A 22,249-nucleotide genomic window follows, 5' to 3' on the forward strand; every position below is an offset into this window, starting at 1 on the left:
CAGCAGACTTTCCACAGAGCAGGGAGTCCCATGTACGGCTCGATCCCACAACCCTGGGATCATGACCTGAGCAGAAGGCGGATGCCTAAACACTGAGCCACCCAGGTGACCCTACTAGATTGGCTTATGAAAGAACAAAGCACACTAACTGGAATTTACTTCCTTTGGTAGCTGTGATAGTGGAAGAAAGAATCTGAAGACCTGGATGTTCAACAACCCAGAAGAGCAGCCTTGAATTAAGTGATTAAAACCCTATTTTCAGGGGAGCCTGGGTGGCTCAGTGGGTTAAAGCCTCTGCCTTCGGCTCAGGTCATGATCCCAAGGTCCTGGAATCGAGCCCCGCATTGGGCTCTCTGCTCGGCAGGGAGCCTTCTTCCTTTCCTCTCTCTCTGCCTGCTTCTCTGCCTACTTGTGATCTCTGTCAAATAAATAAATAAAATCTTAAAAAAAAAAAAACCAAAAACCTATTTTCAGTTGAATAGGAGGAGTACATAGAATGGAAGTTTTATGAGAGATGGGCACTAATGTGTTAAGCACCCATTATGTGCTCTTAACATGTTATTGATCTCATTTTATCCTAATAATCGATTAAACCTTTTTTACAAATAAAGAAACCTCAACTTAGAGAAGATGAAGAACTTCCCTGAGTCACAGAGCAAAGTTATGACTTGGACCCTTCTGGGTCTGCCTAAAAATACCATGTGTCACTTTCTTGTCCATGCTAGATATCTCATTTCAGGACAACCTTTCTTTCTCTTTCACAAAGGATTTTCAATCAATTACTGCTAGTTTCAGAGCTGGAGTTATTTCATCCATCAGTTTAATGAGTATGTTCAGGGGGCTTGGATGGCTCAGTCGTTAAGCAGTTGCCTTTGGCTCAGGTCATGATCCAAGGGTACTGGGATCCAGCCCCACATGGAGCCCCACATCAGGCTCCCTGCTCCACTGGGAGCCTGCTTCTCCCTCTCCCACTCCCCCTGCTTGTGTTCCCTCTCTTGCTGTCTTTGTCAAATAAATAAATAAAATCTCTTAAAAAAATAAAAAAAGAATATATTCATAGCTAAACCATTCAACCTGTATTATACAGGACGTGAGACATTCATTTGCAAAAATAGTACATAAACAGAAAAAGCAAAAACAGCATTTTGAGCTTAAGATCCCATTTACAGTCAGTCATCCGTAACACTTCCCATTCAAAAAAGTACTAAGTAGGAAAACTCATCTTAAATCATATCCCAACAATTTTGTGGATTTTTATATTGTACTTTTCTTTTTTTTTTTTAAAGATTTTATTTATTTATTTGTCAGAGTGAGCACAGGCAGACAGAGTGGAAGGCAGAGTCAGAGGGAGAAGCAGGCTCCCTGTGGAGCAAGGAGCCCGATGTGAGACTCGATCCCAGGATGCTGGGATCATGACCTGAGCCGAAGGCAGCTGCTTAACCAACTGAGCCACCCAGGCATCCCTATATTGTACTTTTCAAAGAATCATTTCATCCTCCCTCATAACAGCAGTGTAACAAACTTGGAGGGGGGTGGTGGGAAAGGGCAGAGAATTATCTTTAGCAAGCCCCTGAGTCTGTTCATAGTATCAATGTCTCGGTAGTGTGGTGACAGAAAAAGGGGGGTAGGGTATGGGAAAACAGCAGACATAACACAATATGATTCATTTATAGATACAATCACTCATGTGCAATGTATAATTCATTATGAGCCTCCATTTCAGCTGAGAAGGCAGCTGCCTAGACCTGATGGCAGTTTTCAACCTGACTTCCTAACTGAACAGAAAGCTTATGTTTTCCAACTTAACTATTATATTTTTTTTGTTTCCACTAGATAAAATCTTATAGAGCATTCTGAGAACAATGCCAGCACATGTGGCATCTCGAAACAATTTTCCACTGGGGTTCTAGATAACTTACTTTCATTAGGGGTCTTCAGATGATGCAACATTCAGTAACATTATCACTAAGAGAATCATTCTGGACAATGCAATGTATGGTAGTGATGCTTTAAGGGAGCTAAATAAAAAGAAAAGTTTGCGGGGCGCCTGGGTGGCTCAGTGGGTTAGGCCGCTGCCTTCGGCTCAGGTCATGATCTCAGGGTCCTGGGATGGAGTCCCGCATCGGGCTCTCTGCTCAGCAGGGAGCCTGCTTCCTCCTCTCTCTCTCTCTGCCTACTTGTGATCTCTCTCTGTCAAATAAATAAATAAAAATCTTTAAAAAAAAAAAAAAAAAAGAAAAGTTTGCTGTAAGTCTGATGCTTGGCTTTTTGGGAAGGGACACATTTCTTGGCTGGTACCACTTTAAATAGCATCAAATTCCTCTCTGCAAGCAAAGCAATGATTAAAATCAAATAGTCCATGGAGTGTTCAACACCAAGAAGTGTAGGAAATGAAGGTGCCTATTTCATGTAACCCCCATGACATGTGCCTATTTAAGTTGAAATGCTTGTTTCTTAAATTTTTATGGTAAGGCACATCTAGATAATATAGCAGTATTTTGTAATACCTCCATTTTACTTACTGAAATAAAATTCTTAGGACTTAAAACAACTTAGTTGTCAGAATGTTTTCTGAAATAAATCAAAGAACCATCAGTAATTTAAGTCTGGATGCATCTGAGTTTGCTTTACATTGCAGGTAAAAATAATACAATGTGATGATATGTAGAGTTTTTACTAAGACAGTTCTGATCAGGCATTTCACTAAAAGATTAATTACCACTACTAATCAAGATGTTTGGCCACGTTACAGTTTCCTAAGCATATATATAAAGCTAGAGATTGTCTGGAATGGCACAACAACTGTCATTTTCTGGGACTCGGGGCAGGGGAGAGGGGTGTCACTAAATTAATTCCATAAAGGGAAATGTTTGCCAGCAACAAGCCATTTTTATGTCTTGTGACCTTTTATGTGTAAGTAATTAAAACAAGGCGGTAAGCAACTACCAGTTACCTAAGAAGAATGACTTATCTTTAAAAGCATGCTCAAACACATTGTATATCATGACAATTTTTCTTGTGCAATTCTAAATAGCAATAATTCCTATCTCAAGCCTCAATCCTCCAGCTCCATTTTAAGCAACTTACTCTATAAATACCCAAGATTTAAATAATATAAAAGCATTGGATATCAACTATAATGTATTAATGATCTTGCTCCATTAGGTTAGGAAATTTGGACATAATCTTATGAGAAAAGTGCTCAGTCAGAAAAGTTTAAAATGTAGTTCTGACTATAGGGGAGCCTGGGTGGCTCAGCTATTAAGCAGCTGCCTTCGGCTCGGGTCATGATCCCAGGGTCCTGGGATCCAGCCCAGAATCAGGCTCCCTGCTCCATGGGAGCCCTTCTTCTTTCTCCCTCTCTCACTCCCCCTGCTTATGTTCCCTCTCTCACTGTGTCTCTCTCTGTCAAATAAATAAATAAAATAAAATGTAGTTCTGGCTATAAAAATAGTGCAAAAATAGTGCAAAAAAAAGTTTCTGGAGCATCTGGGTGGTTCAATCAGTTAAGTGTTTGCCTTCAGTTAAGGTCATCATCTCAGGGTCCTGGGATCAAGCCCCATATCACGCTCCCTGTTCAGCAGGGAGTCTACTTCTCCCTCTCCCTGTGCCCAAATCATGCTTGTGCTCACTCTCTAATAAAATAAAATCTTAAAAAATTAATAAATAAAATTAAGAGATTCTTTAAAGAAGCTAAAAAGAAAGTTATAAAAAATAATTGTTTTTAAATTAAAAATAGAATTACCATATGATCCAGCAATTCTACTTCTGGGTATCTATCCAAAAGAATTGAAAGCAGAATCTCAAAGAGACATCTAAACACCCAAGTTCACAGCAGCACTATTCTCAATAGCCAAGAGGTAGAAGCAACACAAATGTCCATCATACATGAAGAGATAAAGACAATGTGCTCTCGGGGCGCCTGGGTGGCTCAGTGGGTTAAGCCGCTGCCTTTCGGCTCAGGTCATGATCTCAGGGTCCTGGGATCGAGTCCCGCATCGGGCTCTCTGCTCAGCAGGGAGCCTGCTTCCTCCTCTCTCTCTCTCTCTCTGCCTGCCTCTCTGCCTACTTGTAATCTCTGTCTGTCAAATAAAATAAATAAAATCTTTAAAAAAAAAAAAAAAAGACAATGTGCTCTCTCTCTCTCTCTCTATATATATATATACACAGTGGAATATTATTCAGCCTTACAAAAAATCCTGTCATATGCTACAATATGCGTGAAATTTGATGACATTATGTTATGTAAAATAAACCAGCCGCAAAAAGACAAGTACTCTACAATCCTACTTATATGACAAAGTAGTCAAGTTAGTAGTCAAACTCAAAGAAACAGAATAATGGTGGGACACCTGGGTAGCTCAGTTGTTAAGCCTCTGCCTTCAGCTCCTGTCATGATCCTGGGATCGAGCCCCGTATCAGGAAGCCTGCTTTCCCTCTCCCACTCTCCCTGCTTGTGTTCCAGCTCTCGCTGTCTCTCTCTGTCAAATAAATAAATAATCTTTCAAAAAAAAAAAAAAGAGGGGCGCCCGGGAGGCTCAGTGGGTTAAAGCCTCTGCCTTTGACTCAGGTCATGATCTCAGGGTCCTGGGATCAAGCCCAGCATCAGGCTCTCTGCTCAGGAGGGAGCCTGCTTCTCCCTCTCTCTCTCTGCCTGCCTCTCTGCCTACTTGTGATCTCTCTGTCAAAAAAATAAATACAATCTTAAGAAAAAATTCTTAAAAAAAAAAAAAAAGGGTTAAGATGAGGGCATCTGGGTGGCTCAGTAGATTAAGCATTTTTTTTTTTAAGATTTTATTTATTTGTCAGAGAGAGAGAGGCAGAGCGAGCAAGCACAGGCAGAGAGAATGGCAGGCAGGGAGAAGCAGGCTCCCTGCCGAGCAAGGAGCCCGATGTGGGACTTGATCCCAGAAGGCTGGGATCATGACCTGAGCTGAAGGCAGCCGCTTAACCAAGTGAGCCACCCAGGCATCCCGAAGGTTAAGCATCTTTGATTCAGGTCATGGTATCAGGGTCCTAGGATAGACCGGGAAATCTGCTTCTACTCTCCCTTTGCCTCTCCCCTGACTCCACCCCTGCTCATGGCCCCTCTCTCACTCTCTCAAATAAATAATGGTTAAAATGGTAAATTTTATGTTACATGTATTTTATCACTTTTAAAAATAATTATTTAGGGGCGCCTGGGTGGCTCAGTGGGTTAAAGCCTCTGCCTACAGCTCAGGTCATGATCCCAGGGTCCTGGGATCGAGCCCCGCATCCCATCCAGGGAGCCTGCTTCCTCCTCTCTCTGTGCCTGCCCCTTTGCTTACTTGTGATCTCTGTCAGTCAAAAATTTTAAAATAAATAAATAAATAAAAATAATAATAATTATTTAGGGTGCCTAGGTGGCTCAGTGGTTAAACAACTGCCTTCAGCTCAGGTCATGATCCTGGAGTCCTGGGATGGAGTCCAACATCGGACTCCCTGCTCAGCGGGGAATCTGCTTCTCCCTCTGAGCCTCTTCCCCTCTCATGTTCTCTCAAAAAAATAAAATTTTTAAAAAATAATTATTACTATTTAAAAAACAACTATACCATTTTGCATATTCTTTAGTTTAAAATAATTTTTCCCTAAAAATATGTAAATGTGGGGCACATGCGTGGCTCAGTGGGTTAAAGCCTCTGCCTTCAGCTCAGGTCATGATCCCACAGTCCTGAGATCGAGCCCCGCATCAGGCTCTCTGCTCAGCAGGGAGCCTGCTTCCTCCTCTCTCTCTGCGTGCCTCTCTGCCTACCTGAGATCTCTGTCAAATAAAATAAAATAAAATCTTAAAAAAAAATGTAAATGTTAGGGATTTAATAATGAACAAAAATACCATTACCATTAAATACATGAAAATATTTGTGTAATTCTCTTCCCCCTTTCCACATATCTGCTTTTAAAACTTAAATCAAAATTATAAGTAGAAAGTACGAATAGTTAATAAAAGATTAAAGGACATGACAGGATTTTATTTTTTTATTTTTTTTTAATTTTAAAGATTTTTATTTATTTATTTGAAAGAGAGACAGTGAGAGAGAGCATGAGTGAGGAGAAGGTCAGAGGCAGAAGCAGACTTCCCATGGAGCTGGGAGCCTGATGTGGGACTCGATCCTGGGACTCCAGGATCATGACCTGAGCCGAAGGCAGTCGTCCAACCAACTGAGCCACCCAGGCGCCCCAACAGGATTTTAATTAAAAATAAATAACCTGGTAATATATAACACAGTAGGAAAAAACTAAAATCCAAAATAGCATGACCCTATTATTTCTTGTATTTTCTGCAACTCAGTATTAGCTGACTATGAAAATTAATGTGAAAACTCGTCCCGTCTGAAGTGCAGTAAGTGTATCTACAACACAAGAGCAACTTGAATACCATGAAGGGAAGGACCATTATCTGTTTCAGCGAATTCTGAGACCCAAGCACATCTGACACTTAATAAATGCTCAATAAATTTTGCTAAATTTGCCTATGAATAAGGCATCAAAAATTGGAACCCATTTTCATTATTATACTTCTCCCCTCCACTGTTACATTTTTGTATCTAACTCTTAAGACTGCTGGGGGCAATATATTATTGCTTATACTTATATTACTTATACTCATGTACTTATATTACTATACTTAATATAGTAACTTATTATTATATATAATTTTATTATATAATATATATTATTTACTTATATAATATAATATTTATATACTTATATTACTAAGTATACTCGTGTGAATGTACATGTGAGTTAACTGAATCATGAGTATTACTGGATTTCTTAACAGCATTTAAGGCTAAACAAGGAGGCCATTCAAAACATGATAATGCCAACAAGATATTCTGTTAAGAGAACACCAAACCAAACAAAGAGGTTCTTGATAATATGGAAAATTCCTAAATACAGTTTTCAGAATTAAGAGCTTTTTACCTTCTTTAAGACAAATAGTCTGTATAAAATTAAAATACAGTTTTTCACGAGTGCAAGAAACTGCCAAATAATTCTAAGCACAGTATTTCCAGATACCACACAGGACCATAAAAAATATTATGTATAAAAAAAAGGAATGTTATGCATTGTCTGTATCAGGCCTAGACAAAATTGGGCCCTTCATATAGTCTCTCAAGGGGTGTTAAACGGTATCCCCAACTGTATCCCCAACAAAGCATGTCAGGATAATATGTTTCTTCCAAATCAGAAATGTGGTGGGTAGGGATGCTTGGGTTGTTCAGTTGGTTAATCGTCTGCCTTCAGTTCGGGTTGCAGTCCCAGGGTCCTGGGATCGAGCCCCACGTCGTGCTCCCACATAGCAGGAAGTCTGCTTCTCCCTCTCCCTCTGCTCCCCCTTGTGCACTCTCTCTCTTTCTATCTCAAATAAATAAAATTAAAAAAAAAAAAAAGAAAGAAAGAAACTTGGTGGGTAGAGAAGGCAGGCACTGAAAGAAAATTTCCTGATAGCATGGAAAACAGATGAGGAACAATAAACATTTGGTATGAAAATGTCTCAAGCATATCAGGGAAAAAAACAGTAAGAGAGGTACAGTCAGGGAAAACACATCACATCATCTTAACTATAAAAAGGGGAAAGGGAGTTTGGGGAGAGTAATACCCTTCTACACTAACACACCTCAATATGACCCAGCTGATTTTCACATTTTCTCTTTTGATTTCTTCACATTTGATTTCTCTTTTGCCATCTTGATCCTCCCTTCTTATGTTTTGATCACATCACTTTATTTATATTTCATTTAATTACAGATCAAATAAATTCAAATTAACTAATCTCATTATAACAAATTTTGATTCATAACAAAGTTTATATAGAAGCTGTTGATTAACCATGCTTCTTTTTTCCTATTATCTGTCCTAGGTTACAAATGTTAGTAACACTGAACCTGGGTTAAAAAAAACCCCAAAGCCGTTCTTCTACTTGGAAGAAGTCCTGTAAGAGAAAATAGCGGGAAAAAAGAAAAAAAGGAAAATAGGGGTGCCTGGCTGGCTCAGTCGGTAGACTACACGACTCTTGGCCTCAGGGTTATGAGTTCTTCTTCTTTTTTTTTTTTTTTAAAGATTTTATTTATTTATTTGACAGAGAGAGATCATGAGTAGGCAGAGAAGCAGGCAGAGAGAGAGGAAGCAGGCTCCCCGCTGAGCAGAAAGCCGGATGCGGGGCTTGATCCCAGGACTCTGGGATCATGACCTGAGCCGAAGGCAGAGGCTTTAACCCACTGAGCCACCCAGGCGCCCCAAGGGTTATGAGTTCAAACCCCACACTGGGTGTAGAGATTACCTAAATATTAAAAAGGAAGGAAGGAAGGAAGGAGGAAAGAAAAAGAAAATGAAAATAGTGTAGTATAGTGGAAAAGGAAATTGATCTAAAGCCAAAAGATCTGTTACTCTGTAAATTTTGTCAGTGACCTCTGCAAGTCATTGAATCTTTCTAGTCCTTAGCTTCTGTCAAAATGGGGGTATTGGAGAGGATGAGGGTCTCCAGCTTCAGCAACCTTTAGTTTAGTTGCTATTACCATTGATAGTCTCATTTAATTGTATTATGTCTGCAAAGAGTTGTAACTTTTAAACCATCAAACAGGATCAATTCAATAAAGAATATATTGAGTTCTTCAATATGAAGAAAAGATCCATCTCAATAGCATTTAACCTTTTTCAGATTATTTGCAGCAAGTATTTTCTTTCCTATAAAAAGATTTCTTAGGCACCTGCGTGGCTCAGTCATTAAGCATCTGCCTTCGGCTCAGGTCATGATCCCAGGGTCCTGGGATCAAGCCCCACATCAGGCTCCCTGCTCAGCAGGAAGCCTGCTTCTCCCTCTCCCACTCTCCTAACTTGTGTTCCCTCTCTCACTGTCTCTCTTCTCTGTCAAATAAATGAACAAAATCTTAAAAAAAAAAAAAAAAAAAAGATTTCTTATAAGCTTTCAGAGATGTGTAGGTATTTTTTAAAAGATTTTTATTTAGGGCACCTGGGTGGCTCAGTGGGTTAAAGACTCTGTCTTCAGCTCAGGTCATGATCCCAGGGTCCTGGGATGGAGCCCCGAATTGGGCTCTCTGCTAAGCAGGAAGCCTGCTTCCCCCTCCCTCTCCCTCGACCTGCCTCTCTGCCTACTTGTGATCTCTGTCAGTCAAAAAAAAAAAAAAAGATTTTTATTTATTTGACAGATCACAAGCAGGCAGAGAGGGAGGCAGAGCAAGAGGGGGAAACAGGCTCCCTGCTGAGCAGAAAGCCTGATGTGGAGCTTGATCCCAGGACCCTGAGATCATGACCTGAGCCAAAGGGAGCAGCTTAACCCACTGAGCCACCTAGGCACCCCTGGAGATGTACAGATTTTTAACTTAGTTCCCTCATCTCTTACGGTAAAGTCTTTATTTTGGCACAGATATATCTTAACTCCTTCAAAATTAAGTTATCTATTTTGCACATAGATACAGAGTTAGAAAGATTCATAGTAAATTAGACTGGCACATCCAAACTTGTCAATCAAGTAATACTGCCCACTTTCCATAAGCCATTTAGAGTTTAAAAAACACTAGAGAAAAATGCAAATTCAAGTAACAGCCCAGATTTGCAATCAATTCTGAAGAAAATATCTGTCTACAGAAACTTTTTCAGTCTCTTCTAAGAGAAACAATTCTTAAAACCTAGCATAGTATTAACAATATAGTCATAATGTGAGCATATACATCTTAAGATAACACTTCAGCACACCAGGTCCTGAATAATAATATTAGAGAAAGGGAATAGCACTATTGTGACACACCCGTAAGAAATATGAAAAACAAATAACAAAGTAGAAAATTTCAACTAGGGACACCTGGGTGGTTCAGCGGTCAAGTGTATGCCTTCAGCTCGGGTCATGATCCCAGGGTCCTGGGATGGAGTCCTGCATCAGGCTCTCTGCTCCGCAGGGAGTCTGCTTCTCCCTCTACCTGCTGCTCTCCCTGCTTGTGTGCGCTCTCCCTCTCCATCTGACCATAAATAAATAAAATCTTAAAAATTTTTTTCAAGGGGCGCCTGGGTGGCTCAGTGGGTTAAGCCGCTGCCTTCGGCTCAGGTCATGATCTCAGAGTCCTGGGATCGAGTCCCGCATCGGGCTCTCTGCTCGGCAGAGAGCCTGCTTCCCTCTCTCTCTCTCTCTGGCTGCCTCTCTGTCTACTTGTGATTTCTCTCTGTCAAATTAATAAATAAAATCTTTAAAAAAAAAAAAAAAAAAAATTTTTTTCAACTAATATTATCTATTAATGTTTAGAAACATCCAATAAGTAACTTACAAAGCATTATGTAATAAAGATTTACTAGAGAAGTTCATCTTACATCCCAAAACATTTTCAAGGAATGTCAAAACAAAACAATTAGAAGCAAGGAATGAGTAGAACTAAATTATTAGTGGCAACAATTACATTCTACTTTACAAAGTGGAACTGTTAAAAAAATGGAAGATATAAGAACAAAACAGATACTAAACTTTACTGAAACACTAGGCACCCTTGTGCTCTTGTTATTTAATTAAGAACTGAAATGGCCACATTACACAATGCAACATGATTTAACAATGACGTCATTTACAGAAAGCCACCAGAATGAATAAATAGGAGCAACTGAAAAAGTCCGAGGACTATCTTCTCAGTTGTTCCAAATCAATGAAGGGACCTTGGTTTTAAAGGAGACCTTTTCTACTTAAATTGAAATCAGTTAAAAGCACTAATATCACCTTCAGAAACAAATATTAGATTAAAAAGGCAAACGATGTAGAAACATTTGACATTATGTATTTGATAAAGTATATTTTAAGAGAAGATTCTCTCAAATGATTTTTGCAAAAGAATAATTCTGAACACTTTTAAATTATCTAAACCTACTTGTAACTAGTGTTTGAATACCCTAGTCTAAAATACAACTTTTTAATAAATTAGTTCTCAGCAATCTGACCCCAAGTTTAGCAACACTGTTGGCAAACTAACTCTGGTATCACATTCAACTTAACTTCTAAGAAAACACATTTTCCTGACCTGGATAAAACCAAGCAGATGTGAAATTTTTATTTTTAGTGCCTTAAGTTTGCTTCTTGACTGAATTATAGCCATCAAGGAAATATGTTTTATTCTCCTGCCAAAGACTAGCCCTGAACTCTTTATTAGGCAGAACTCCCACGAAGTCATACAAACCTCTTCCAAAGCTGGCCCTCCTCAACCTGGTGGAAGAGTTTTCAGGACACAGCAGTGTCTGAGAAAAAACCTGAAACTTTAAACTGGAAAAAAAACAAGATCTGCGAGAGTGTTAACTACAAAATGAGGGGAAAGGGGGCTTTAACTGGGAAACAGTGTCGATTTAAAAACAAAAAACTACAAAAAAGCTAATGGGAAAAAAAAAAAAAAAAACCACCCAACCTCAGAGCCCATAGATCATTTCACTGTCCGGAAACTAAACTCAGTTTACTGGGTGGTCCCTTCCTCACTACCACCCACCAGGGGCTAAGCCATAAAAAACACAGAGATGGCTGGCTTACTTTGGTGCTAAGTTTGTGTGTGCCTTTGCCTGTGTATTCAGCAAACAGAAATAAACACTGCAAGTCAATAGGAGAGCTTAATTTCTAAAAGATGATTTTTAAAAATAATAAATGTAAACAGACTACGTGAACAACATGGAAGTTGCAGTCTTCCACAACCATGTAATAATGTCTCAGTTTGTAGAGTGCTATGTATCTATCCACTTATCTATAGATGATTTCACATCCAAGGCTCTTTCTACTACATTATACTGTCAAGACATTGAGTTTTTCCAGTAAAACTACTACATACCAGAAAAAGGGGTAAAATGAAACATTTTTTAACAGCCAGACAACAGCAAAGCAGCACTAAAGCTTCTAGGAAATTCTTTTATTATCTTTCACTGAGGATAAAGTTGACCAATTGAAGGGGGAGGGATGCTGCACAAGTATGACTAACCAACCAAAAAGGAGGAAACTTTTATCTTCGGAAACCAGTATTAATGAGGCAACCAATCTCAACTCTGACAAAAAGGCCTTTTAGAGACTCATTCTCTCATTAGCGAATGTCAAGCTGCAGCTACTTCACAGAAAGGCATGCATTTTCTTGAGCTCTGAGACCATCAATAGCCAGGTAGCCCTATCTTATGACATATTAAATGGCAGACTTCTCCAGAGCATGATTTAGCAATGAGAATGCCTCATAACGTTTCTTTAAAGCCTATGCTCTGAAACTTTTTAGAAATTTGCAAGGATCCAAATTATTACTAAATGGAACTATCCCCCAGCTTTGCCTTCCTTTGAGAAAGAGCAAAGCTATTGGATACAACAAACTAAGAGTAAAGAGAAAACAAACATGCTAGTGTAGCAAGTGTCTAATTTTCAGAGTGTTGTTCAGTTTTCATTAACTTCTCCCACTTCTACAGCTATAATTTTTAGCCTATGAAACATCTGCCAGCTCTAGAGCATTAAATTTCAAAGAAACAAAGATATCTTTTCTAAAACATTTTTAATACTCTAAAGGATTTTTTTAACATCCTAAGTTAAAACTAATAGGTAAGTCTTACATTAGGAGAACTAAGTACAAGCCCTAGCTCTGACTGTATGTAGTCTCACCACTTACTTAATTGCTTCTCTGTAACTCCATGCCCTTCCTCATTTAGAAAATAAGGCAGTTTTACTGGATGACCTCTTAGGTCCTCTCCAGCTCAGACTTTCTATTCCAAGGTCTCCGATGCAGTAAGAAAACCGTTGTCTTGTTAAGACTCAAAATGTAGTCATCTTAAACACACCTCAAGAATGTAAGAAAGTGGGTGCCTGGACGGCTCAGGTTAAGCATCTGGCTTCAGCTCAGGTCATGATCCTAGCGTTGTGAGATTGAGTCCGGCATCGGGCTCCCAGCTTGGTGGGAAGTCGTCTTCTCCCTCTACCCCTCACCCCACTCATGATCTCTTTCTCGAGTTCTAATAAATAAAATCATTAAAAAAAAAAAAATGTAATAAAGTTAGGGAACTCGAGCAGACCTCCCGGCCACCATTTTCCAGAACTGCAGGAGACAGGAAATACGCTTATTTATTAGTTACCCTCTTTTATATAAGGGCCAGTCATAAATGAAATGATAACTCTATAGTAAAAGTAACCAGTTCACAAACCCACATACATTCCAATAAAACTAAATGCAGTGATAGTAAATTATTTCCATCATAATTTTTTATATCATGCCTAAATATAAAAATCTATAGTATCTTGGGTATCTTGATCAATTTTTTTTTTTAAAAAAGATTTTATTTATTTATTTGACAGAGAGAGATCACAAATAGGCAAAGAGGCAGGCAGAGAGAGAGGAGGAAGCAGGCTCCCTGCTGAGCAGAGAGCCCGATGCGGGACTCGATCCCAGGACCCTGAGGATCACAACCCGAGCCGAAGGCAGCGGCTCAACCCACTGAGCCACCCAGGCGCCCCTATCTTGATCAATTTGATCAAGAATCAAATTCTTTTTTTTTTTTTTTAAAGATTTTATTTATTTATTTGACAGAGAGAAATCACAAGTAGACAGAGAGGCAGGCGGAGAGAGAGAGAGGGAAGCAGGCTCCCTGCTGAGCAGAGAGCCCGATGCGGGACTCGATCCCAGCACTCTGAGATCATGACCTGAGCCAAAGGCAGCGGCTTAACCCACTGAGCCACCCAGGCGCCCCAAGAATCAAATTCTTGATTTTTGGCTCAGGTCTGATCTCAAGAGTTATGAGACTGAGCCCAGTATTGACTCTGAGCTTTAAGTAGGCTTGGATTCCCTCTCCCTCTGCCCCTCCCTCTTCAGATAAATAAGTCTTGAAAAAAATTCTATACTATCCTCTTCTTGTGCTTTATTAAAGATTAGCTGCATCACCACAGAATTTAAAATAAATTCTAAATAGGCTTTCACTTTTTTCACTTTTTTTATCTCTAACCAACAGTGAAACACTATTCGAAATGAATAACTGAGTACTGTGGTCCACTGATTAAACATACATTCCAATACATACCTCTTCCCTGAGGACTCTTTCCCTTCAATGCTCTCCTTATTCCTAATTCCTCTCAGCTCCACCTCCCCACTCCATTTCAGGCCTTCTCCTTTTCTCTCCCATCCCTTCTTAATACGCTACTTTCAAAGCAGTCTAGTAAGTGGTTCTCCTAGCTAGGAAGTACCAGAATCACCCAAGAAACTTACTGAAAATACACATTAGTGTAAGAGAAGGCAGATGGATTCTACTTTTAAGGTAACCAGAAGTTTAAAAAATTAAACCTTAATTAATCAGCTTGCTCAGAGAGTAGGATATTCTAGCTAACTGAAAATTAATCAGAGAGTAGAGTAGGATAATCTGGCTAACTAAAAATTAAGTATTAACTTTTTTGTTGAAAATGCTTCTAGAGAGGTGCCTGGGTGGCTCAGCTGGTTAAGCATCTGCCTTCGGCTCAGGTCATGATCTCAGGGTCCTGGGATGGAGTTCCACAAGGGGCTCTCTGCTCAGTGGAGAGCCTGCTTCCCCATCTCTCTCTCTGTCTGCCCTCTGCGTACCTATGGTCTCTCTGTCAAATAAATAAATAAAATCTTTTAAAAAAAAAAAAAAGCATCCTTTTTCGGCTCAAGTCATGATCTCAGGGTTCTGGGATCAAGCCACACAATGGGCTCCCTGCTCAGCAGGCTCCCTGCTTCTCCCTCTCCCTGTGCCTCTCCTGGGCTTGTGTGTGGTCTCTCTGGCTGTCAAATAAACAAATCTTTTTTTTTTTTTTTTAAAGATTTTATTTATTTATTTGACAGAGAGAGATATCACAAGTAGGCAGAGAGGCAGGCAGAGAGAGGGGGAAGCAGGCTCCCTGCTGAGCAGAGCCCGATGAGGGGTGGATCCCAGGACCCTGAGATCATGAGGTAAGCCAAAGGCAGAGGCTTAACCCACAGAGCCACCCAGGTGCCCCTAAATAAACAAATGTTAAAACAAAAAAGAAAGAAAGAATCCTTCTGGAACCCACTTTATCACTTTTCCCTCTTAAAGAGCTACAGTTCATAAGAAACACCTGATTACTTAATAACTGTTCTACAAACAGATCAAGTTTATAATCAAGTCTCATTCTACAATGCTGGTGGGCCAAGAGGCCAAATAAAGCCCTTGAGATAAGAATGCTTTTTTTTTTTTTTAAGATTTTATTTATTTATTTGACAGAAAGATCACAAGTAGACAGAGAGGCAGGCAGAGAGATGAAGGAAAGCAGGCTCACTGCTGAGCAGACCCTGATGTGGGGCTTGATCCCAGGACCCTGAGATCATGACCTAAGCCAAAGACAGAGGCTTAACCCACTGACCCACCAAGGTGCCCTGGTTTTACATTTTTAAAGGGTTGTAAAAGAAAAACAAAAAAGAATACTACGTGGTCCACAAGGCCTAAAATATTTACTATCTGGACCTTTACAGAACAAAGTTTGCTGACCCTTGTTCTGTAGCACCAAAAGCCCTGGAAGTACAGTGACCCTAAAGACACTGCCCAGAAATGCTCCTTTCTCGTAAGATTAACTGAAAAAAAAGTTTCCGTTCAGTTGGTTCCAAATGACTTAAATAGAATCATTCTATTTCTCTGATCAACGTGCCTTCTAGAAACTGTTACCCACAAAAATCTCTATTTCCTTCCTTAGACTCAACAATTTCAGTTAAGCTCGTTAGCTCTGGAAATGAATGCAAAAGACTGAAAGCCTTACCTGGGGCATTTGCTATAGCCAAGGGCAGGCTTGGAAGCTGGTGCACCTGGATCCCTGAAGCACCCAATGCACTGAGGTTAATGGTCTGGAGGCCAGGCATGGAGGAGAGCTGAGCAGCATTCACAGTGACGGTGCCGGTAGGGATGGAGGCGGCTGAGGCAATGGGTGTAAGGGTGGTATTGCTGCTGCTGGTCTGCCCCAAGGAAACACCCTGCATTGGGGCCAAGGTGATTGTCTGGGCCTGTGGGTTCTGAACTTGGAGATTCTGCAGCTGAAGAGTCTGCCAACTGACCTGTCCATTGGGCCCCACTGTTGGTGTCCGGATGATGATGGGGCCAGAGTTTGGAACAGCCTGAAGCTGGAGATTCTGGAGGGTTTCCTGGGAGATAGCTTGGGTTGTAAAGGTCTGCCCTGACAATGGTGCTGCTTGAAGGGCCTGGAGAGCCTGTCCCCCTTGAACTAGCTGAGGCTGGATAAGAATTTGTTGCTGTTGCTGTGTCTGCTGGTTTTGCTCTCCCTCTTTTTGCTGACTTGTTTGCAGAGAGCCTCCAGATGTCTGGTTCTGCTGGATGTTTAGAGCATCAGACCCCTGTAGCCCACTGACCCTCTGGGGTGTCTGCCCTTGAGAGTTGGTCCCTGCTGATCCGCTGGTGGTAAAGTTCATAATTCCCATGTTGCTGGTGGTTGTAGTTGTTGAATAGCTATTGGCATTGGTGAAAAAGGAGCTGGAACTGGCTTGTGATGATACCAAACTGGCAGAACTGATGGCAGTCCCTGAGGTGGCGGGCTGTGAGCCACTCTCCTGGGACCCAGAGCTGCTGATAGTGACTGCCTGAGAGCTAGGAGTCAAGGTAGCTGCAGAAACGCTGTTGACAGGTAGCAAGGTGATATTCCCATTCAGGGCCACTGGTACGTTAGTCACATACTGAGTCTGTCCTGAGAGTACATTATTAGCCAGGCCTTGGAGGGGGACAGCCTGCTGGAGTAGGTTTGGCATAGCAGCAATGATGTTGCCTCCACTTCCTCGATTTGTGATGATCTGTTGGTTTGCACCTGGTATGATCTGTATCTGACCAGAACCATCCTGCTGTACTTGGGCCCCAGTGGCTGCGAACTGCAGCTGTTGCCCATCAACGGTCTGGAACTGTGGGATTACTTGATACTGAATATTAGGCATCACTCCAGGTAATCCTGTCAGGACCTGCTGGTTCTGTAAGTTGGAAGTGGCAGCCACAACATACTGCCCACCAGAGACTGTGCGATTCTTGGAAGACTCACTGCCATTGCTGCCATTGGTACTGCTCCCACTCTGTTCCTTTGAGGTAGGGGTAGCCCCAGAGGAGGAAGAGATGATCTGCCAGCCATTGGCACCCTGTGAGAGTTGTGTGGCTGTGAGGTCAAGCTCACCTGTGCCCCCTGACTGGCTTGGGCCCTGGGAGTTGTTGCTGTTTTCATTGGGTGACTCAATTCTGCTGCAAGTTGCTGCCAGCAGAGCCAGAGGGGATGGCTGGGATTCCTGGCCAGAAAATAAGGGAGAGGAGAGGAGTTAGTTTAGTGATACCCAGCTGCCAGCCCAGGGGGCAGTATAAAACAAATAAACAGCAAAACAGTGCACACAAAAAGGGGGGAAAAGGAAGGAAGGAAAAGGGGACCTATTTATACTCCTGAAATCCTCATCTTTGGGGATCTCCCAGTCTTTTGTTTCACTATGTTAACTTTCCTAGCTACAAAATGGCTTAGCTCTTTCCTAAAAATGTTTCTGTGAAAAGACAATCATCTAAAAATATTCACATTCTCTTAACATCTCCCCCACTCTGTCCTGATCATCACTTACCTGCCCTCCTCCTCCTCCACTGCTGCTACTGCCTGTGCTGCTGCTTCGAGCCTGAGAAAAGGCACCACCACCATTACCATTGCCCCCATTATTGCCACCAACTCCTTTTTCAATCTTCACCACAGCTGTCATTTCATCCATGGAGTGATCTTGGTCTAAAAGGAATTAAAAGACAACTTAAAGTTAGGGGAAGGAAAAGAGTGAGGTGAGGAAGAGTAAGGGACACTATAACGAAAAAGACATAAAGCAAGATGAAAGGTACTAGTGTAAAAAAAAAAAAGTGAATTGGACAAAGGGCAGTTGTAGGACATACAGAACACAAACTAGGCTTAGGAGCATAAAACCGGGCCTCAATTCTCACTTGCACAAAATTAAACCCAGAAAACATTAAAAATGTACTTTTCACATAGGAAATGTAAGGGGCAGTGGATATGTTCAAAGAGTTTCAAAATACAAAAAAGTATCCTGGGGAGAAAAAGGAGGATAGGTAAGGCAAAAAACAACATGTGGGTGGATGGAAAGCTTGCTAAAATTAGGGTCAAAGGATATGGAGAAAGAGAAAACTTCAAGTGTAAAAAGCACCCAGAGCAGAAGAGGGGCAAAGAAAAAAGAACAAATAAAAAGTGTGAGTGGGAAAACATTTGTGAATACTGCCAAAGGACTAAAGGGGTCCAGGGCTTAGGAATCTGGAGGTTTCGGGGCGGACAGAGGGCGGGCCCTAGAGGGAAAGGGCGGTTTCGGGGTGAGGGGCGTGGAAAGGGCGGGACGGGGGGGGAGGGGAAATCTACGGGGGGAGGGGAGGGCCTTGGGGCAGGCGGCGACCAGAGGGCGGACCAGGGAGGCGGTTGGCCCGGGCGGGGCCTGCACTGTTCGGGCCGCCCCCGCGGCTCCAGCCCCCGGCGGGAGGAGCCTCAGGCGGGCGGCCGAATAGTGGGGGGTAAGGCCCGTCCCCCGTGGCCGGGGCGGGCAGGGGGCGGGCGAGGCCACGCTGCCCCCTCCCCCGGGGCGGGCGGCCCATCCCCCTCTTCCTCGCAGGCCCCGCCACTGCCCCTTCTCCCTCCCTTCCCTCCGCCCCGGGCGGGACCAAGGCCGCCGCCGCCGCCTCCCGCCCGCCCCCCCTCACGGCGGGGACCGCCCGGTCGGCCCTCGCGCGCGCCCCCTCATTCCCCTCCCACCCCTAAGCTTGGAGTGGACTCATCCTTACCGCTCATGGTGGCAGCTGAGGGACGAGCTCAAGGGGTCCTGTCCGGGGGGGTTGGGGGGGGCCGGGAAAAACGCGGACGCTGACGAGGCAAGCGAACCCGGACCGGACAGGGAGGGGGGGGTAGGGAGGAGGGAGCAGCGCGCCACAAGCCCAGCCTAGGCTCCGCCCCTTCGCTGCTGCCCCGCCCAATGAGGGAGGGAGAAAGGAGGGACTTGCAGAAGAAAGACGGGTAGGTTATCCAATGACAAGACTCGCTGCTCGCTAAGGCGTGTAAGACAAAGTTGCGTGCCGGGTGTCCGCCCAAGGAGGCCACCCTCTCCGTTTTAAAAGCCAATGAAAGACGCAGGAAGCGAGGGTGGGCGGGAGCTAGTGATGATAGGCTTGGAAGGAAGCCAGTCAACCGCCAGGCGGGCTCCCTGACCGGTAGGGATAGGAAGAACTTTGACTGGAATGACAGAACAACAACCAACCAGAACCCTGGACATGCCTGGGCACAGTCCTTTTTGGGAGGTGTTAAGAAGTAGGCAGAAATGGGATAGGATGAAGCTGACCAAAACCAATCAGAAATCAGGCGGGCAGCCAGGAAAGTTATGATTGGATTAACACTGAAAAAAGACATGCTAGGACGCAGATTGACGTGAATGAAAAGCCAATTAAACGCCGAATGAGCTCTGGGGGCGGGATTTGGGAGTGGGCAGAGGAGAATTGGCGTCTCCCTCAGTCACTAACTCCAATGAGGCGGCGAAGGAAGGTAGGCACCGCCTCCAACTTGGCCAATGGGCGTTACTAGAGCCTCCCGTCCTGGGGAAGGGAGCAGGGCTGTGCCAAGAGGAGTTCGTCGCCATCTTGGCCCTCCTCAGGGGACGTCTTTACAGTGAATAGGTGGCACGCTTCGGTGGATCCTTGCTGCTCAGCAAGTGTCAGGGCCAAGACCGTCGGTTCGCAGTTCTACCTCGCCAGCAGGGCTCGTTCGAGCCTTCACTTAACCGTTCTTAAAAGTACCTCTCAAGTCTCACCCTTCCCGGGGTGGGCCGACCGGCGGGCGGATGCCTCTGAATGTGGGTGTAAGCCCTGTGGGTGCGTGCTCGACGAAATCTGGCGCTGCGCTCGCAGTTAACTGACAATTCACAAGGGCTTTGTCAGACCAGCAAACGCCATTTTATTAACTTCTCCCAGATAAAGCTGCTAACTACGTAATTTTTGCAGGGTTAACTTTTCATGGGCTGGTCTTTGAGGCTCAAATACACTGGAGAGCCTCCCAGCGTCAGTGTCCTATAAGCCACTTCCTGTTTCTCCCCTTCATTGTAAATACCGTCTAAGCGTAAAGCAGGATGGCAAGATAAGGAGTTCCTGCTTTTTTAACTACAAAGTTAAAGGACATTTTCCTCCAGGCACTGGAATTGCTGGCCTCTCATTCCACCTCTCCTTTTTCCTGCTTTTGGTGGAGGCAGCCTGGGTGACTTGTCAATGACACGGAGGTCGTTCTCTGTAGCCCCTTCTATTTTACGTGTTGTCACTAAGTTATTTACAATTTACAATTCAGCACTTCGTGACATGTTATGTTTTAAAGTCTGGATCCCCCTAAAACAGGCCTCTGCTGCTTTGCATAGGCCCTGAAGAAAGTGATTGTGGAATGCCTACTGTGTTAGGTGCGTAAGTCAGTTAAGCGTTCGGCGTTCCTTGTGTCATGCTTCTAAAGAAAATACTGGTACCAGAGAAGTTATGTATTTTATAAGAAATTTAGGCTGCTAAATAACTGGCCCAAAGTCACAAAACTAGTAAGTTATAGTGCCAGATTCCAGCCCAGAGCAGTCCCACAAAAAGCCTTCCATAGATTCTTGAATAAAGCAGGCCTGATATAACCATTTATTAAAAATGGGTTTAGGGGCGCCTGGGTGGCTCAGTGGATTAAAGCCTCTGCCTTCGGCTCCGGTCATGGTCATGGTCCCAGGGTCCTGGGATTTAGCCGCACATCAGGCTCTTTGCTCTGCGGGGAGCCTGCTTCCTCCTCTCTCTGCCTGCCTCTCTGCCTACTTGTGGTCTCTCTCTGTCAAACAAATAACTTTTTTTTTAATGGGTTTAATAAAAAATAATTACATATCTATTTTTAAATGTTTTGTATTGTTCCTTTTTAGCTACTGAAAACTACTAAATCTAACTTCTGTGACAGCTCAAATGGCATTATCCTCTTGTATACATTTATATAAAACATTACATTACAAATTACATTACAATAGCATCTCTCCCTAGATCAAAGTTTCCCAAAATATAATGTCAGATAGTCTCTATCCAAACCCTTGCTTGCTTTGTTTAAAAAGGTAGATTCTGGGGCTCCTGGGTGGCTCAGTTGGTTTAGCGGCTGCCTCCGGCTGAGGTTATGATCCCAGGATTCTGGGATCCAGCCCCTCCTCCTCCACAGAGGCTGGGGAGTCGGCTTCTTCCTCTTCCTCTTGGCCTCTCACCCCCGACCCCGTTCATGTGCTGTCTTTCTCTCAAATAAATAAAATCTTTTTTTTTTTTTTAAGATTGTTTTAATTTGACACAGAGAGAGAGAGACATGGTGAGAGAGAGAACACAAGCAGGGGGAGTGGGAAAGGGAAAAGCGGGCCTCCCGCAGAACCGGGAGCCTGGTGTGGGACTAGATTCCATGACCCTAGCCAAAGGCAGATGCTTAGCGACTGAGCCACCCAGGCACCCCTCAAATAGTAAAATCTTTAAAAAATAATAACTTCTCTGGGCTTCCCCCACACACACCTTTTTAAGGTTTTATTTGTTTGACAGAAACACCCAGAGAGGAACACAAGCAGGGGGAGTTGGGGAAGGAGAAGCAGGCTTCCCCCAGACCCGGGAGTCCCACGTGGAGCCTGGGGCTTGATCCCAGGACTCTGGGATCATGACCTGAGCAAAAGGCAGACCCTTAACAACTGAGCTGCCAAAATGCCCTTCCCTGGGCTTCCTCATGTATAAAAATAGGAATAATGATAATCTATCAAATAAATATAATTACGTAATACATAAATAAATTTGAAAAAGGTAGATTCCTAGTCTCCATGTCAGACCTAGTAAATCAGATTCTCTGGGGTGAGGCTGGAGAATATTAACTTTTTAACTAATTCTTTCAAGTGATTAGTCCCTAAACCAAAGTTTAAGAAACAGTAAAGGATGGGGCGCCTGGGTGGCTCAGTTGTCAAGCAGCTGCTTTCAGTTCAGGTCATGATCACAAGGCCCTTGGTTGGAGCCCCACACTGAGCCCTGCATCTGGCTCCCTGCTCCATGGGAAACCTGCCTCTCCCTGTTCCATTCCCTCTGCTGGTGTTCCCTCTCTTGCTGTGTTTCTCTCTGTCAAATAAATTTTTAAAATCTAAAAAAAAAAAAAAGAACCTAAAAAAAAGGGAAAACTAAGGGATGAGACTGTAAAGAAGAAACTTCCAGAAGGGAAGAAACTGAAACTTCCGGGATGTTAGAAACC

General features: G+C 43.0%; 1 protein-coding gene across 1 annotated transcript in view; it reads right to left on the minus strand.

Moving 5' to 3' along the window:
* SP1 (Sp1 transcription factor) overlaps positions 1 to 18,922 on the minus strand; it is a 51,294-nt gene extending 32,372 nt beyond the window's left edge. Inside the window, exons 1-3 of the mRNA XM_045073387.1 lie at positions 18,781 to 18,922; positions 17,577 to 17,731; positions 15,743 to 17,258 (exon numbers count right to left, since the gene is read on the minus strand). Of these exons, the coding sequence (XP_044929322.1) occupies positions 15,743 to 17,258; positions 17,577 to 17,731; positions 18,781 to 18,787 (1,678 nt within the window). The 5' untranslated portion in view covers positions 18,788 to 18,922. The remainder of the gene's footprint in view (positions 1 to 15,742; positions 17,259 to 17,576; positions 17,732 to 18,780) is intronic.
* Positions 18,923 to 22,249: the final 3,327 nt, after the last annotated feature.

This window comes from Mustela putorius, unplaced genomic scaffold, assembly GCF_011764305.1.
Source record: "Mustela putorius furo isolate JIRA1106 unplaced genomic scaffold, ASM1176430v1.1 tig00537227_pilon_pilon_pilon, whole genome shotgun sequence".
Taxonomy (NCBI): Eukaryota; Metazoa; Chordata; class Mammalia; order Carnivora; family Mustelidae; genus Mustela; species Mustela putorius.